General features: G+C 38.4%; 1 protein-coding gene across 2 annotated transcripts in view; it reads right to left on the reverse strand.

Moving 5' to 3' along the window:
• Positions 1-19,609, reverse strand: part of ZNF536 (zinc finger protein 536) — a 344,241-nt gene that overhangs the window by 126,752 nt on the left and 197,880 nt on the right. For both annotated transcript variants that reach the window (XM_039696586.1, XM_039696577.1), the window contains exon 7: positions 4,096-4,248. In XM_039696586.1, the coding sequence (XP_039552520.1) occupies positions 4,096-4,248 (153 nt within the window). The remainder of the gene's footprint in view (positions 1-4,095; positions 4,249-19,609) is intronic.

A 19,609-nucleotide genomic window follows, 5' to 3' on the forward strand; every position in this document is an offset into this window, starting at 1 on the left:
TGGGAAATCTGGAGGAATCTAGAGAAATGAAAAGTCCTTTTAGTTCATCTTAGAAATGTAAGAATAAAGGATGTTCAATACCAAAATTGTCTCCTCTTGGAGCACACATACCCATTTTCCTTAATTATTCATATTGCTCATCCCACTACAAGCGCCTTCAGAGAATGGCAACAGGCAGTCTTTTTTTAGGAAGGAAATGTGAATTGAATTCATTTAAAACAGCACCATTTTTACTGTATTTCATCAGTTCATCTGAGCATGGTTTAAAATTGGCTAGTCACATTTCCAAGGGAAAATGCAGTAACACTGTAAATGCATATAATACATCTAATATGTGCTAGTTGTGTGTCACACGTATCGTAACAGACTCTCAGTCAATGCATACTGCCCTGCCAAGTTTTTTCTTCCTATTCATCTCTTTCTTAGGTTCCTTCTGTTAAGCACAATCCAAACCATCTTTCCTTTGCTCATGCACATTATCCTTTTTTCTTTACTCTAGGGATTTAATTTTGTCTGTCATACTGGGAATATACCTGAGCATCTAATGACACCACAAACCCAAACTGGTCTGTATCTGCAGTAGCTTCTGAGAGCTAATGCAAGGTGCAGAGAGGTGCTAGAGCCAATCTGAAACCAGCTCCTACATAATGTGTCCCCTGTCAAAGGCAGGACAGAAGAAATTTTAATGTTTTACACTTAACTGTTCCTGCACAGTCCAAAGGTTAAGGCATGCAATGTAAACCCCACACCAGTTACTGTGTTTCAGGGGGGTTTAAAAGTGCTCAGGAACATAAAGGAGATGCTCAGCTCCTTGAATGAAGAGACCTTAAATTGCTGCCTCCAGTGGGGCAAAATGACAACTCTAGAAGCACCTGCATGTGGCACATTATTGGTCTGAGATACTCAGATGGTTTGCTTTTTCACAAAAACAGCATCTCTGAGGTTTTTTGTACCTCTCAGCTGTATGAGGTATTATTTTATAGCAAGGAGGCAGACTCCCAAAGTGGGCAGGCCCCCACCTGCCTGCCAGGCACTGCTGTGCACAGACACACTCTGATCCTGTCCCTGCCTCTCCTCCCAGAGAGTTGGTGTGAGCTGGGAGGGCAGCTCAGCCCATCTCTGGCCACTGCTCAGCATCAAGATCTCATCTAAGAGGGCATGAAGGGTTCTGTCTATCCTAAGACCCAAGGTTTACAAGTGTTTTGGCCTGAAAGTCCTGCCTCTCTTCATTCAGGGCTGTCCCAGGGAATTGTCTCACCCATCAACTGTTTTTAGAACAAGAAAGAGGAGAAACTGATTCCACATAATTATGCCCTTTTCCTCTTACCACATGGGAACAATCAGAAATCATACTTTATCTATCTTTCCCTTAAAGCTCTTCCTGCATGAATATCCCTCTTATCTTTCCCTTAAAGCTCTTCCTGCATGAATATCCCTGAGCTAAATAGGAAAAATCCTCTACAGTTGTGTTTGGACAAAACTGAGTGTGCTAAATAAAACTTTGATTTGTTTTTTTTGTGGGGGTTTTTTGTTGTGGTTTTTTTTTTTTTAACCTTCACAGGCTTATTATGTGATAGCAAACTACACAGAAACCAGGGCTCAGTGTGGAATAGGTTGCAACCATGAAATATCCAACAGAAAAAAACGAGCAACTCAAGCCACTGGCTAATTCTTCAAAAACAGAGCACAGCTTCCTCCTCTTGTGCAAGATTAAGCTGCTTCTCCAGCTTTTTTGGGCCAATTGCCACAGAAGCACCTCCTGGCTGGATCAGGCTTTGGGTCTGCTCTTGGCATGGGTACCAAACCAAGCCAGTCGTGTGCCTCCAAACACACAGATGTTCGAAGGAACCCGACTTCTGCTGAACTGCTTGAGCTCATCTCTAACAAACAGGTGCTGTGAGAACAAGAACAGTAATTGAGTTAATGTAGTGGAGAAATACAGTAAAGTGTTTTTTATCAGTCAGTTATATGATCCAGGCATATAATAAAGACAGAGTGTGACATAAAAGGCAGGAAACTGTCCCTGAGAAGTATGAGCTAACCAATATTTGTTTAATAACTGATATCTATTGCATCATTTCCACTTACTGCAAAGCAACTTAATTTTTATTTAATAACTCTAGTAATTTGCCAATTTACATTTTTATATTATTTATTAGGATTATTTCCAATATGTAAAACATTGCTTCACTTAAACATACTCTTGTCATTATTTACAAATACTTTGTTCTCAACCTAATGGAAATTGATCTTTACCTATTTTAAAATTATAATCATTTTTAAATACATTGTAAATGTTGTTTCCATAGTTTCTTTAAAAAAATTTTTATATTATACAGTTTACTTTTTTCATGTTTTAATTTTCTTTAGTCAGTATTAATATGCAATTTTTATGGAATATTTCCATTGTAATTAATTTACTTTCCATTAGTTCTAAGGCACACATACCCAGTGTATAATCACTGCCATGTTTAACATAAGAACAAAGTGCTCACTATGTAATAAAACAAAATGAAGAGCTGGGTAACCTCATGTTAAATACCTTTTTTTTTGCCTCTCAAATACTAAAAGTGTTGAACTCATTAACCTCCAGAGTTATAAGATTATTTTTCAATAAAATAACTACAGTTTCTTTACTTTTAGTACATTGGAGACCACACAAATAGGTTTTCACCAGGTTTCTTCTCCTCCCCACCACCAAAGTTCAACACACAGAGAAGAATATTCTTGCCCTAAATAGTTTGCAATCCAGTCAGACAAAACTACATTAAGGTGCCAAATTTTAAATTTGAGTGTGGTATAGTCCACAGTGCAAAAAAGAAAGAACAGAAATGCAGTGAACAAATTTTCCCATTTCAAAACCAATAAATTTTCCTTTAAATCATTTTAATTTTCTAATTTTCAAAATCAGGCCTCACATTCACAAACCCAAAGTATTATGCACTCACATAGGAAAACCATCACTGCTGATTTCAGGAAGGGAGGGGAAGAATGCTTATCTAGTACCTCAGTGAAATAAAAATTAACAGTGAAGATTTTCAAGCAGGAGGTGTAACTGGAATGTATTTCTTCTTGCAATTATTTTACCTTCCTATTAGGAAAGTAGCAGTAAAATTCTGAAATATAATTAAAATAGTTTAAAAATAAAATTAAAATTATGGGGCCCATTATGTTTCCAAAAAGAAGTATCCCAAATCTCAAGTTTTAAATACTCTCCCAAAGCCTACCAAGACATTTAACCCTGGGAAGAAAACAGGATCCTATTGACCGTATACAGAATTTCAAATGATGTGAACAGCACCTGAGGACTACAACATTTTATGTCAGAATTTAATTATGGATAAAGTCTTCTTAAACACAAACTGTGTTTCTACATGGACCTTGCCATGCACATGTGTACTTTCAAGCTAATGAAATCTTAAAATTTGAATGGAGTGGCTAGAAATAACTAGTACTGAGAGCAGTCCTCACAGTGAGAGAAATACCAAAACAAAGTGAGTATCCAGCTCAGTAGCAAATCTCTGTAGGGTAAAATGCTGTAATTGTTACTGAAATAAAATATGGGAAATTTTATCATGGTGCAAAGCATGGTAAGTTTTATTACTTACAAGTACTAATTCGTGTGAGTTCTAGTGGGAAGAAAAAAAAAGCAGATCCGTGAAGCTGATGCATTCATATGAACAGTGAGAGGTTAAAAATGAGCATGCTAAATGGAACAAAAATAGTAACTGAGAAAAACATGCAGAATCCCTAAGCAGATGCTAAGGAAGGCCTTTGAAGCAGTTAGTATAACTAAGTCTGAAACCAATAGGCTTATGCCTATTGAAGGACAAGGGTAATTGAAGGAAACAGTGATGAAGCAGGGAAGGAGACAGAAATAACCTCAACTGGGAAAAGATGATTCTATTAAAGTGGTCTTTATCCAACAACACATTCCTTGTGCTTTTATTTAAGACTGTCATACATCTTTCTCAAAAGACTTTCTCCAACTAATAAGTCCAAATCTACAGTGGGAATTAAGGTTCCTAGGCACATTTTTTGTTAACCCCCACACACACGAGGCTCGTGCCGACAGTGCTCACTTGTTCCTCTCACCTGTGTGTATTCTCAAGTGGACCTTTAAGTGGTGGGATGTTCTGAAAGTTTTTCCACAATATGGGCAGTCTTTCATGGCAGAACCAAGGCTCCTGTCTCTCAGTAAAGCTGGCTGCTGGACTCCTACAGATCTCCCAGCTTCTTCTCCAATGTCTGCAACACAGAAATGTTCTCACATCACTTCAGCACATGTCAGAAGTTGTTCTCACTAAAACTGCTAACACAACACAAAGTTAAACATGTCAATACTACACCTGTCTATTTCATTCTTTAAATCTGACAGAATGCTGACAATTCATGTATTTTCTTGTTATTGTCTTAAATTATTTCATCTTTCCCATCATGATTTTAAGCAGCATATGGCACCTTTATATACTGAATTATACAAGAAAAGAAACAGCTGTGTCAGCAGCTGGTTTGATTTCTTCTTTTGCTTAGTTCCTATTAATTTTTTCCCCAAAAGTTTGAGATTGTTGTTTTGTTGAATCTATTTAATTTATAAGTATTGTGAAAACCTGTAAGCTTTTAGAGGGAAAAAGTTTGCACCAGTATAATAAAACCTCCTAAAACAAGAGAATTGCAGTGAAGGGAGGTCCAACAGCACTGAGAATGTCCACATGCAAAGCTAACCAACTCCCTCTGCAACATCTCAGCACTGGAATTACAACAGGCAACCGAGAGAGTGGCCTAATATCATGTGAAAAACAATGAAAAAACTGCTCAGATGAGGGGGAATTCCATCTCCCTCTCACCCGCAGCTCCTGTGTTTTCTCCTTCAGAGCTCACAGCTACACTTATTCTTTGCATCACAACACAATGGGTGAGACTCCAGGACACCTCTTCTCTCTCCTGATATAAAGAAACAGTCATCTTGAATGAACTGCTTTTATCCAAGCAGGCAAGGAATAAAATAACTTACCAAACACTGACATAAAAATTGCAAAAAAAAAAAAAATAGGGCATTAAAAAAAAGTCATTATTCAAACCACACAAGGCTCATCCATCATCTTTTACACAGAGGGTCATGTAATATCACTGTAAGCATCAATTCAGTATCACTATAAGCACCAGTGCATGATGTCACCAAAAACCATGGCAAATGTTGAAGCTGTGACCCAGATTGGCACTGCTGGCACGTCAGGAGCAGGACACATGGACACAGCATCACACCCTGTGCAGAACTGAGCTATCTGGGTTAGATCCAGGTGGGGAGCACAGAGTTAAAACCTGCATGCAGAGTCTTGGTTATTTCAACCATAAACTACTGACTAAAAATGTTCTGTCTTTACCCATTTGATATGTAACTAAAGCTGTCAGGAAACAGTGCAGTTTACACAACATTGCCTTTTAAAAGGAAATAATGGCACATAAGAAAGACTTAAATATTTGGCTTTAAAAAAATTTATTCTCACAGTAGCAGAGACCCAAATCCACATTTCTGGAAAAGGTAACACTAACAGGCGTTTCAGTATGTATTATAAAATGGTTCCTCTAAACAATTTTGCTTAAAGCTGAAAGAAGGAGATGATAGAGTCATTAAATACATATATATATATATATATATATAATCTCTGTCATGTATGTAATCAAGCTATTACTACTTTTCAAAATGTAAATCTGATAGTTTTCACATCACATTCCTGTTTCACATTTTCTGACTGTTCTTAGACTGCAGAGTTAAAGCATAATATTTAAGTTAGAAAGCTAGTAAATGTCATTTTTAATTATCTTCAACTACATAAAGTTGCATGGTATAGGAGTCTATTTTGTCTTGTGAGTCTAGGAAAACATATGTAGGTGCTAGCCTATAATTCCAATATCCCTAAAGAGTTTAGATTTTCTCTGTTTTTACTCCTCAAAAGTTGTATACAATTATGGCTTAAGCTTCTTTTGACAAAAAAAAAAAAGAATTCCTGAGTGCAAAAAGACTTTCATGAAGTGCAAAACACAGAATGCATGATGATAAACTGCAGGATTTTATTTTGATTTTCAATAAATACTATATGAGCATTATAGATAAATATATAGATAAAGTTAACAAGCCACTCAGGAGGAATTTACAGAATAAGTCTACTAGCTATGTTTTGCTACATGTCACTCCAAATGATGGCCTGTTATCCATTTGCCTTTTATCTTTCTATCTAGAATATGTGTGGCCCAATAAAAAAGAATAAATTTGTAAGATGAACAGCTCTCTTTGCAGATTTAAGAGTCTAATTTTCACTTTACACAAAATTGAATTTTTTCAAGGGAGCAAGACGATGGAGTTTACTCTAGCACTAATCCCTCTGAAAAAGCAAACTGAAAACAACAATGAAGCAAAGAAAGATGTGGGTGGTCTGAAGAGTTCTCTTTTAGATTTAAGTAGACATACAGTAGATAGCTCCAAAGGCTTTACTCCAACAGGGGCCTTACCTTGAAGAATTTTTCTTCCCACAGTGAAAGCATTCCTAAGACTTTAAAGCTGGGCTGAGGGGTTTTCTTTTGAATTCCTCTGCCTACAAAGCCCACCGAAGCGCTGGAGGCCATCGCTACCTGAATGAGCAGCTTTACATCTAAGGTCTTTTATTCCCAACAATGAAAAGATATGTTCAAGGCTGCCGACTCTCCCCATCAAATGCTAACCCAGCTTCTTACCACGGCCCCATTTTGCCACATTGTACCTCTTTGTCAAAGCACTTAAGTTTAAAATGTGCTTAACTTTAAAATGTGTTTAAGTCTCACTGACTCTGCAACTGAGGTTTTCTTATGTTGAGTCTCTCAGAAGTGATCTGGGGAAACTAAGGATGAAAAAAGAAGAAACTGACAAGAAAAAAGTTAAGAAGCAAACTGAGGAACACAGACTGTGCCAACATCAGAATATGTGGGGAAAGAAAACTCCTCAGCTTTATCAATAGTCATGTATTCTACACCTCTGATGTCCCCCTTCTCCTGTTATTGAAAGCACCTTCACAAGGAGAATGTCTCAGCTTTGTTAAATTATGCAAAAATATAGCAAAAAGTAGTTTTAAAGAATGGCACAACTAGGATTGGCCTCCACAAATTAATTTATGATTTACTCAGTATTTTAGCTATGGTTTTGGGAGCTTCTCAATTCCGAGGATAAAAGATCAGGAAGGAAAGAGAACAGTTACTTATCTTCCAGCCATTGTGGTTCCCTGATTTATGTGTCTATATGATGTGCATTTGATGCACGTGGGATTACACTGCTTTTTTTACTATCCATTTCCATTATAGGCAGGTCAGCATCCTGAATATCTTCCTGCCCATCCCAACCTTTCCTGATTAAAGTGCAGGAAATAAGAGACTGAAGTATGATATAGATGTACATACTAGATGTGAGACTTCCCAGCCTTGCCTCTGAACTTACTCTCACTGAGCTTTCCTTTCACTTTGTAGCGTCTGTTCACAGCAGAAGTGCTGGACAGAAATGTGAAAAGCAACATTCAATTCTAAACATGAAACTGGTTTTTGGAGCAGTCTAAGGACAAGGAACAGCTGAGAGTCCCCAGCTGCTCTGTGTGCTGTACCTGCTGGGCAGGCAGAGAGCATTCCTGACACAGGACAGAGGAATTCAGCCACAAAGCAGCTGCTGGGGAGGTATGACAGGGACATCTCTTGCACACCATGCCTCAACTGCACTTAATGTGACTGTGCCCATGTTCCTGTGGGGTAAATGCAAGAAAGTTCACTTCATCATCTGTATCAGAAGGTGGTGATTAACTGCATAACCAAAGAGCCAATTTGGCCAAAAGGTGAGCAAATTGATTTGGCATGCAGACCAATATAAAAATTAACCAGTCTATAAGATCAGTATTTGAGGGATTGCCCTTCTTCAGACAGATGCCCTGTTCTCAGGGGAGAAGGGCCTAAAAGCCACCACTCCTCATCTAGCAGGGAGATCGGGCTGGTTCCACATCACTGCCACAGGCAGAAAGAAAGATTCCACAGAGATACATAATCCAGACAAACAGTTATGGAGCCAGGAGCACTGTTACAGTAGAAGGTTAAAAGAAAGTGAGAAAGTGAGAAAGTGAGAAAGAATACCAGTGAATCCTTTTTTTACAATCAATATCTGCTGGTTATCAGAAATGGTCTAGCCAGAAATGAGCCATGACCACAGCCAGCAGTGCCCTCAGCACACAGATACAGATGCCAGAGAGGAGAAATGCCAACTTCACTGGATGTTGCCAGAAAAGAGAAGACAAACTTAGATGGACAGTGAGTCTCTGTACTCAAAGCAGAATCTATGTAGGCAGTCATACGAAGAGCAAAAGGAAACAAATTCTTTGACATTTCCATATATATTCTGTATGACTGGTCTGAAATGAGCCCATGGACATGATTAGAAAAGGGTGGATTGCTTTTGTATAAAGAAAACTGTTTTCACTTGGTTAGGCAGCAGCACTGACTTCAGCCACGATAGCAATCAAATTCTGAAAGGAACATCTACATATATGTGCCACAAATCTCACCAGAGCATTTATTTGCTGCGTACATGTGAAGGTGCAGGGATTCACAAAGAGGTGCTGTCATGTTCAAAGGAGCTAAATTGAAGCCCTCATGAAGCCTAGATCATCAGTGAAGTCAGCTGGAATTTGTCGACATAAGGTTTGCCAAATTAGCCAAAAAAAAAGGCAATCACATGGAAAAGGTAATCAACTCACAAAATAGGTAATCAGTCCTACAAGTATGTGTTTGGTCTTGCACAATTTTCAACACTATTAAAGAACCCTTTCAAAATGTGGCCAGAAGCCTTTAAAGCTGCACACAATCCCAGGTTTTCATATATTTCTGAAATTGAGAATATTTGTAATTCAAATCTGCCTGTGAAAGTTAATACAGTCTTGGTGCAACGAGAAGTGGTACTGACCACAGCTATTTTTTGATGACCCATAAACCACCCAGATTAGCCCATCTTGTGGCAGGAAATCCAGTGTCAAGAAAGGAGTTAGAAGATATTCAGTGTGTTAATCCTGTCACTGCTGTCAGCTTCTTGCAAGTATGCCTGAACTCCACCACCTCATTCCCTGGGAAGCAACATAGAATATGCCAAGTTTCTGGGAAAACATGCTTTACCTTTCTTGCCTCTTCCTAAGAGAAAGCCTTGATAATACTGAAAATAGTGGAAAATAGGAATATAATTAGGGGTATAATTAATCATATTTTTCTGCCTACCTGAAGTAGCTTCAATTAGCATCATCCCATGTAAATGAGAACAGAATCTGGCCCTGTGCTCATAATTTGAAATTAGAACCCTATTAGTGGATGTCACTACACTTTTTCGCTAGTGAAGTTCGTGGTTTAAAATGAAGGTTTCTAATATTACTAAATATTACAGTTATATTTTAGGCCTCCAGAAAGAGTTACTAATGTCTTAGGTCAGGAACAACTTGCTGTCTCTATTGTTTCATCAAGGATTTAGGTTTTGTAATGACCATATAAGGGAATCTTAAACTGTTTCTATGGATTGGCAGAGAATTTGTTTAAACACAGAGCTATTTTAGAAGAGAATTGGAAAGGAGGCCTACTAGTGAGAAAGCAGCATTCACATTGTTTGTATTATTAGAAATAAAGATTATACAAAGGTTCCAATGGTAAATAAAAAGATACCACGTCTGAGATGAGAATTCCCTCTTAACCCTCTGAACCACACAGACAAACAACACACACAGACTGCCCTGCCTCTGTCAACAATTAGTCACTGGCAAAGTTAAACTTAAAACACAGATTAAACTGAAGTTAAAGGCCCAGAACCATCTGTATGGGGCAAGACTTGCAGCTTGCAGAGTGAGCAAGTGGCAGCCACAGCCAGCACCTTGGGCTGCAGGGGAGTACCTGGGTGCTATTTCAAGTTCAACAGGAAGGGAGCCAAAATATTGTAAAGAATTTCTTATTAACTGGTGATGCACACACACCTCAAGCCCACTCCTGGAGCACCACACGCTTGAAGACTGGAGGTTTTCACACCCCATGGGTTCAAAACACATACATGGCAATACTGTATGTATGCAGTGCTGGTTATAGCTTAATGCTTTTCACTGTGGTACTCTGAGACTTACAAAATCTGTACATACAGCACAGAGAGGCATTGATGGAACACTTCAACAAAATTAAGATTTTGTTAATGACAAAATGTTTCTTATCCTCTTCTTTTCATTCCAATCAAATTCCCTACAGAGGTTTCTTTTTTGCAGTTCTTAGCAGTCTTACTTCTCAATTTTTTTTAAAAAAAATTAAAACCTTTTAAGATAATCAGAGATCAAACACAGTTTCTGAGTACATCATTTTAGCTGTTTCATTTCTTTGAAGAATCGTGTGACCGAAAGACGTAGAAACTCAGATTTAGCACTTAAAACACAGGGTTGTTTACTTGCCATTAGCTGACAGAGCTCAGTTTTTACCAAAAATTGAGCATGGTGAAGAAAAAAAAATTTTTGAGAGAATATTTTTTGTGTGAGACCACTTTACCTCTTTTGTTTTAGGTTTTATTTTAAGAAAGAAATCATCTTAAGCACCTTACAATATCTTTCATTTAACAGTTGGCAGAAGGAAACTCCCAGATGAACACTGGCCTGTGTCTTTCTCTTTAACCAGCTGAGTGATCCAAGCTTTTAATAAAGCTGTTCCAATTATTGTAAAAGTCATCTAGTACCTTATAGCCACAAATATTGACAGTTTATTGCACAACGCATTCATGGCATTTGAAGGTCACATCATACATAATACATACACTTTTATAAAAGTGTCTGGAACAAAGAGATACATGATCAGCAATTACATCTTACCATTCGAGGGTATGATTTTATACTTATTGAAAATGAAATACTATGAGAAATGCAAATTGTTAATAAAACACAAAATAGTTCATTTTCTGTATTTATTGTTTTATTAATCAGCAGTACCAAGTTCAGTTGTATCAAATCAATGGAATGCCATTCATGCCTCAAGAAGATTACAGTTAAATATTATTATCCTGCAAACCATCACAGATATTCTTAGCTCAGAATGAGAAGAAGGTTCAAATTTTAATCTCACTACACCTCTCAGCCCTACTGAGTTCACTGTAACTTCAACTCTTACATTTGAGTCAGGACTTCACCATATTGTTACAATATTAGTTTTGATAAAACTGACTTGGAATAAAACTTAAGAGTGCTGAAGATTTTTTTTAAAAAATATATGTACATGCAGGCATGTAAAAATTCTTCACCCTCTTCCAGTGCCCCTGACTTAAGGCCATTCTAAAAACCACACACACATGCACAAATGGTGTAATTAAAAGTTAAAAGTTTCAATTTATTCAGTCGGACCTGTGCACAGTTTTTCAATGAATTCAAAGACATCAGAAATACACAAAGCAGAGTCATGGAGTGCTTGGTTTTGGTTAGAGTCTTCACTTTTTTGATGTTACTACTAGCTCCTGGAGCCTCTAGCTACCTAATGAGAGCTGGCTAGAGGCAAATGACTATGGATCACTACATTGTTCCCCACAACATTATTGCTCTAAAACCATTTTTGGCAGTTTGTTTCCAAATTACAGAATACAAAAACTTCTCTCCAAAGCCCTTAACGTACATCCCATCCCAAATCACCTAGTTTGTCAGATATTTGTCATGAAATTCCACTAGACTTGTGTAATCTTTCCACAGGAAAAGAGGAGGCTTTAGAAGTGAATGTACTTTGCCATTTATCAGAATGTCATTTATATAGCTAGTGCTAATTCTCGCTTTCTTCAGAAGAGCACCTGAGCTGCCAGGACACTCTGTTGTACTTCTCTGTCCATATTGTGTGTCTTCACAAGCAAAGCAGCATTTCGACATTTTGGACCAGCAAAATTGGGCGTAAAGACATATTCATGGATCTTTCCTTGGTTTATTGCCAATGGTCTTTGTCATCTATCCTCAAAATTTACTTTGGTGTCTAATTATGCTTCTGATAGCAAGGTTATCTCCCAAACCTCTCATATGATATATCTCGTATGGTTTTCCCCTCCCTTTCTTAAAACAAGCTCAGAATATTCTGGAGCTTCACCAAAAGTTAGCATGAACAGTAGTCTGTGATTTTCAGCAGTTTTCTTACCCAAACCCTTGACTCACCTAGGTTAGCTTTAATCCTGTCACCTAAATTTGAAATGGGCACTTGATTACTGACCAGGGAGAACAAAGTCTTTTCAAACTTGATACAGATTGTATACTGCTTTTGGACAAAATTCCAGGGGGGAATCTAAGCACAGAGGCTATCCAACTGGACCATCTTTTGGATTTGTATGTGTTATTTGTAGGCAGGTGTTCAGGTACCAGATGGCCCTAAAACCCATACTACTCAGGTTATAGCAGCTTCTACAAGCTGTCTGCATCATATTCCCATCTCTGAGATTTGCAGAGTGGCTACATGGAGCTTGATAAACACTTTTACCTAGCATTGCTCTCCTGATGCCAAGGCTAGATCAGATATCCAATTTGGGAGAGTTGCCTTACAGTCCCTCTTTAATTAAGTACTCCTGATCTCCCACTCCTGGGATGGATTGCTACTGCTGATTAAGCTCCAGAAGTAAGGATCTGTGGAGGCAATTTCATGAGGGAGAAAATGAAGTTGCTAGCTAATCAACTAAAATAACCATTAACTGGACTTCTGCGAATGAATATGTTGCCTTCCATACTTGCCCTGTTTCTTCCACCTTGGGAGCTCTATAACCCTACAAACCAGAGGGGTAAGGGGTACTTCACCATGACCTCTATCTTGTTCCTAAAACACCTGTGGGACAAACAGGACCATTTGGTACAGTGTGCAGGCTACACGATGAAGGAAATCCAAGATGGTATCAGCAAACCATGGGATAAATGAGTAATCTGCGTGGAAGAGAGCTCTGATGAATCTCTTTTCTCCAAGTTCTTCTCATGTTCCCAAAAATGCATTCTCTCAGACTCTAAGTACAAATTACCACCATTTACCATTTCTCCTTGTAGTTTTCTAAACCCATTGATATTTTTTAAAATCTGAGTACTTTCAGATAGATATTTATTAATTACAATAGCCAAGTTTCATCCTCAGTTTCTGGGTTAAAAAAATCAAAAAAACAAACAAATATTTTTTTTCAAGTGGGAACCACAGACCTGCCTTCATTATAAGTAGCTCTCAGGGCATCAGGTATCATTGGGTAAGTTCTTGCACACTATTGTTTAAGAAAACCCTTTTTCATTACTATTATCTTATCACAAAGTGGAAAAATCAGCACAGGAGTGCCAGTAGCACGTCATCAGATTTTATAAAAATTCATTCTACTAAAGAAAATCATTAATTATTTAAAATGTCGCAAGAATGTCTTTCTGTAGACAATGGCAAGGAAAAAAAACCAAAAACAAAACCAAAGAAAAACAACAAAAGAACCAGGCACGTAAAAAGGACTATACAGGTAGCTAAATTACTAATTTCCCCCTCAACAAAATGAGAAGAATTAAAGACTCTCATTCCATTTACAGATTACTGATTAGAGAGGTGCTGACAGAGTCTGTAAAGAGTGAATAATGTCATGGTGTGTGTTACAACATTTGGACTATGATATGAGAGGCTTTTCCAGTATCTGTATTTTCTTACTTTTAACTTTCCAGTGCTCCTTTCAAACTAAATGACCACTTTGAGCTAATATAAATACTTTTGTAAATAATTTTTTTCCCATTTAACTTCTTTGGTACAAGCCACTTGAGGATAATTTCCAACTTCTTTAACCATTTCACAAAAAAAAAAAAAAAAAAAAAGAAAAAAAGAAAAAAAAAAGCTGTATTTGAATAAATACTTACAAGCAACTCTAAACTGCTGAATCTACTTTACTAGCACCCTTTTTCTATAAATAAAATATGTTAATTACATTAGTTTTGCTGTAATGGAAAAATATTGATTAAATTCATTACATTAAATCTTGAGAAGGGATCCTTTAACTCTTTGGTATAGGTTTTTCCCTCATTGTTTTAACAGTGTACTGTGAGAATATTGAGAACATGATATTATCTGAAAGAACTCATTAATTATTTTATACTAATGTATCTCAAAAAAGTATTACTAGGTCAACTCATATCCATGTTTTGTAAAATAGCCTTAATGTACATGGGTACCATAAAATGATATTTGTGGGTGTGCTGGTTTTGCATTTGGGCTATTAAAATTCTGAAATGCTGCCTATGGAGCTGATCTATCAACAACCCAGTTTTCCTCTTCTACTATGAAAATATAATTTTTTTTCATCTGAACTACTCTAGTCAAAAAAAAAAAAAATATTTTGAATGCTGTCCTCTGATTTAGCTGAGCTTGTGGCAATAACTGGTTTAGGCATAGGCTTCAGTATGCTGGAATGATCCTGAAACTAATTTTGCATGTGTTGGAGTTGGACTGTGGCCATGCACGTCAGTATGCTGGAACAGAGTTATCTAAATCCTGAGCCTTATTTTACATGTGCTGGTGTTGGACTGTGGCCCTGCAATCTTTTAGGTCTCCATCTGTAGCTATCAAAGCCAGGGTGTGCCCAGCCACTCGCTACTGCTCACTGCTTTCCTTCCACAGAAAAGCTGCAGGCTCACAACCTCCCTCCACACACTGGGGTCACTGGGAGCTCTTCAGAGTCCTGGCTGGTCTCATCAACCTTTCTCTAAAGCCTCTTTGCAGCCATGACCAGCCTTTTGCAGTGCATCTCACTAGGACCCTAGGTGGTTATCAAGCTCCACACCAGTGATGAGAAATACCAACCTCTTGGACAGATGTTTCCTCAGATTCAGCACATTAATTCCTTTCTCAATACCAGGTAAAACAGCCCTCTCATACTTCAGGAAGCTGTGGAGACCACAGTCCCACCCATGACTGATGGAAAACCCTTTCTAGTTTCCCAGCCTGAATATTTTCCCTTCAGCCATCAGCCAAAGGAATTTGAAGCTCAGAAAGTCTAGTCCAAAAGCTGGCAATTGTTTACTTCTGGGGAAGTGGACAAGGAAAGATCAGGCACTCGGAGGCTACAATAAAGAAACCCAGGCTGTGCACCAATCTGGAACACCAGCACAGAGGCAGGAATGGGGACTGAGGAAAGCAAAGTCACTGTACAAAGTCCTTATCACCCCAAAGTGAACTGGTGACCTCCAGGGACATACAGGCTGATGGCAGCAATGCACAAAGTTTTTGCAAGCTGTTTACTTACAGCTCCTCCACATTAACCCACCAGTAAATACATATTTTAACCCATCAGAAGCACCTATAAAATTAGGACTGGCTTGACTTGCAAACACATTTTCCTACCACAAATTCTGCCTCTATGGAGCCCAGCAAGCTGGAGAAACAACTTCACACTAAGGTCAAAATTAGAAATTTGAATGAAGATCAGGCACTCTTCTCTGGCTGGACAGACACAGTTATCTTACTGTCTGCCTCAGAGACAGAGAGACTTATTTTAGAAGAAGGATAGTGTTCTATCTCTTAACTTATTAGCAATGCACTTTCTTCAAATTCCAACAGCAAAAGAAATTCAAAACCCAGGTAGTCTGCATGCACGGAAGCACCTTTTGTTTAATAAATAATTCAACCATGTATTCCTTTTTAATTTAAAAACGGTCTGACTGAACAGTCAACAGAGTGAACTAAAGTTGGCAAAATACAGTGTTGAAAAATTAAAAAGTGTATTCAAGGCCGTATTCATTTGCTTCACTTCTCATATACTGGAGAGACAGGCTGTGCTGAAGTTCTAGCTTTTTTCTTTTTCTTTTAAATTATACACATTCAGTCACATGATGCTCACTTGCCTTTGAAAGCTGCCTTGCCCTGGAATTAGTCTTTCTCTCTTTCTGTTACTAGTACAGCAGCTGCTGCTCCTCTACCTCATGAACATCATCAGAAATTCAGCCAAAATCTTCTCACGAGCTCCTCTGCCATGCCTGTGAGGGCCAGACTTAAGCTATCGACCATCTTGGAAAGCAGAAATGCTGTAAAACCTTCTGGAAATATTCAGATCACCATCAGATTGATGGTCCCATATATCAATAAGTGTATAGTGAGGTACAGGAAACATGTCTGGCAGCAAAAAATCTGCAGATACTGATACATTGAAATCCATCCCAGGACTGAGTTTGTAACACACTGTTGCAAATGAGTACAAATACTTGGGATCAGTCGAATGCATTTGGTACTCTCTTACTCTCTTGAAGACAGCCAAAAGCATATAGCACTATCTTAAATAAGAATTTACAGGCACACTTATGTAAAATAAAATTCTTAGTAGTAAGTAGTTAAGAATAAGAAAAAAAAAAGCTAATGGAGTCAACTCTTACACAGCCTTCTGTACCACAGTTTCAAATAATTTATTGAATCTTGGAGCAGATGGAAAGGAAAAAGTAATTCTGTGGTTAAACCTGCTTATTTCAGATTTCTGGAGATGAATCTGCTCTCCCACACATCCCAAAGCTGAAGCAGGTACTTAATGCTTTCCTAACTCATGACAGCCTTTAAGCCTCTGCTCTGCTGAGGGTTTGGTTCCCATCACTCTGAATGGCTTTCCCATGTTTTTCATCCTTTCTGATTGCCACCTTCTGCAGCAATGACCATTCCACAACCATCAGACAACAGCCACCAACATGAAATTCCAAGGCTGATAATGCTCAGATGACATTAAATGCTGACAAAAGGAAATCTTATCTCAGAGAGGTCAGATATGCAGGAAAGAATATCCATACTAGGGAGGAGAATAGGGGAAACCTGACCCTTACAAAGTAACATTGCCTTTATAGAAAATGATTTGGCAATAAGATCTTTCAAAGTGGACATATTTGTTTAAAACTCATGTTAGATCCTCTGGATGACAGACATGAGTCATATTTAGGAGACAGAAGTTTCACAAGTGCATCCTGACTATTACACATCTTATGGAAGTAGAGCAGGCTTTCTTCAAATTTTTACTATTCTGAGCACCAGTAAAATTTCCTGCAATATACAGGATGAAAACAGCAACTACACCAGATAAATTTGTACGGGTAGGAAAATTTCAACATCTCCCATTGCTCTGACAAAACCGCCTGTGAATGATATGTCCAAAATGTATCTCTGAATCTGACAAAGTATGAATAATGCTTCAGTAGAACTACAGAGATTTAGACACAACTCCTCCCCTGCAAGTCAGAGAACCCTCAGGTTCTAATTTTGGCCAATTACTGGCTTGCACTGAGACGCTCTGCAATAAGCACCACGTCAGAGAACAGACTGATTTACACCCAGAGAATGCAGGCTCCTGCATTTGTGCAGACACACGTTTCCATGCCTTTTCAGGATGGCAGTGGTGGGAGCCACTCCAACAGCCTGGCAAGCCCACACAGAATTTGGTACATGACAAACTGGCTTGCACCAGATTACATTTGAAAGCTGTCTACAGTGGGACTGGCCAACCTAACAAAGTCATGCATGGGGTTGAGGAAAGGTGAATGGCAGCATTAACTGGTCAAATGAAACTTAAATAATTCTAACAATTCTACCAGTACTGGCTCTCTTCTGGCTACAAATTTTACAGATATGTGTTCAGTCATGAGGGTCATAGCTGTTTGTTTCAAGAGAGAGATTTTGTTGACTAACTAGGCAGTGCAGCTTGCTGATAGATGCTGAAATATTATAATAAAGGACGGACAAATAAACAGTATCTCCCTACTGCTGCCATTTTTGCATCATAAAACTGCAGGAGAGTAGCATTGTGCATTTAAAACAAACAATGGTGGGAAGATGCAACTTCAGAAAGGCAGCTCAGATCCCAGACAGGACACTGAGGAGTGTTGTAGATCAGTGAAACGGATTCCAGAAAAGAATTTTGCTGGATAGTCAGTCCATCATCTGCAGTACTGCTCTAGTGAGTGCTGTTCACCAAGAAGCAACATACTTCCTCTCTGAGTTCTAGGGTTCTTTTCAATTAATATTTGTTTTAGTTATGTTGAATCACTGCTCATCTACTAAGATATTATTTGATTTAAAAAAAGAAAAAAATCCTTTCTTCTTGGTTACATTTTCACACAGGTTTTTTGAAGTAGGAGAGTAAACACACAGTCCCTAAGATGGCAATTTCCATTCATAGTTTGACAACTAAATGTTGCGATGTTACTTGAAACTCCTGCCTCTTATCTTTCAATTTTTCTTTAGGGAAAAACAGCACAGAAATATATCCTGCCATCTATTTGAAAAGATGCAGATATAATCCACCTATGATGATGCAATTTTTGGAACTAAGACTGTGATCCAAAACAGCAGTCTGATCTACATTTTAACCACAGCTATTACAATAAATAAACCTAAACACGGTGATTCTCCACATATGTATATTTATTTTGATAACGCTTTTCTAGATTTCTGGCTGAGAATGCTTTACATAAGTAATCATTACTGTAAAGTTTCCCTGAAAAATATGTATCTTAAGACTGTAGCATTATAGATACGAGGGGCTATGCATCCAGATCTCTCTTTGTTTTCCATCTGTGCAGAATTTGCTGGCCATCAAATGTTTAAATATCTGAGGGTCTTCTGATGGCAGACAAGCAGTAACATAAGATCAGTTAGGGACAGCTGCTGTCAATATCACAGGAAAACCCATCTCCTCTGGCATTGCCAGGGATTTTGTTGAGCATGGTCATTTGAGGCAGCAATGGCAAACCTGTCCCACGGAGCAGGGTGTACCAGGGAGGAGGCTGAGGCACACAGACAGCATGGGAACTGATGGCACTCCTCTGGATTCCTGCAAGGGACCACACCCCTGTGGAGGAGCTGTGCTTCTCCAACAGCTTGGACAGTTTCAGTGTGTCTGTCTGCACCCTAACAAATGCAAAGGCTTTCTCACAAAACAGATTTTCATTAACTTGCGCTACCAAGCCCTCCCCTATGCAAAAACAGAAGGAGGTTTTGCAGAAAGTCAAAGAATTCTCTTACTCAACAAATTTGCTGCATGCTTAGTACTCAGACTGCTATTTAATTGTTTCAAACTGTCAATCTGGTCACACTGAGCAAAGCCCCTAAGAGTAATGTTTTTGCTTAAGGTTGGATTTTGCCTCTAATACTTGAGTTAGAACTTGTTTGTTGTAGCAAAAAGCCATCAAAAGGGTTAAGCAGGTTTGGTGTTAAAATCCCATTATGTGTAGCTTGGGAGCTAAACTACCTTAGATTGCCCTAAATATACTCCTGACCAGACCTTTCCTTATATTCTTTCAGCTTATACTTGTACCCTTCACAACTTCAACTGCTGTAGCTCCTCCAGCTACAACAGGCCCCTGTCTCCTTCAGAGCCTGCCACAGACAGTGTCAGTGCACAGTGAAAACGTGGGGCAATCCACCAGAAAACATGACAGAACCCCAAAATAACTCATGCCAAGCATCAAAACAAAAAAGTTCCCCATAGAGATGGGTTAAAACCTCCAGAAATACCAAGATGCCTTCATATTGACAAGAGCTGATGTGCCTTACTTGTTTCTAGAGATTTGTCTTTTGCATGGAAAATTAACCAAACACAACAGCA

The sequence above is a fragment of the Passer montanus genome, unplaced genomic scaffold (assembly GCF_014805655.1).
Source record: "Passer montanus isolate IOZ18808 unplaced genomic scaffold, ASM1480565v1 scaffold113, whole genome shotgun sequence".
Taxonomy (NCBI): domain Eukaryota; kingdom Metazoa; phylum Chordata; class Aves; order Passeriformes; family Passeridae; genus Passer; species Passer montanus.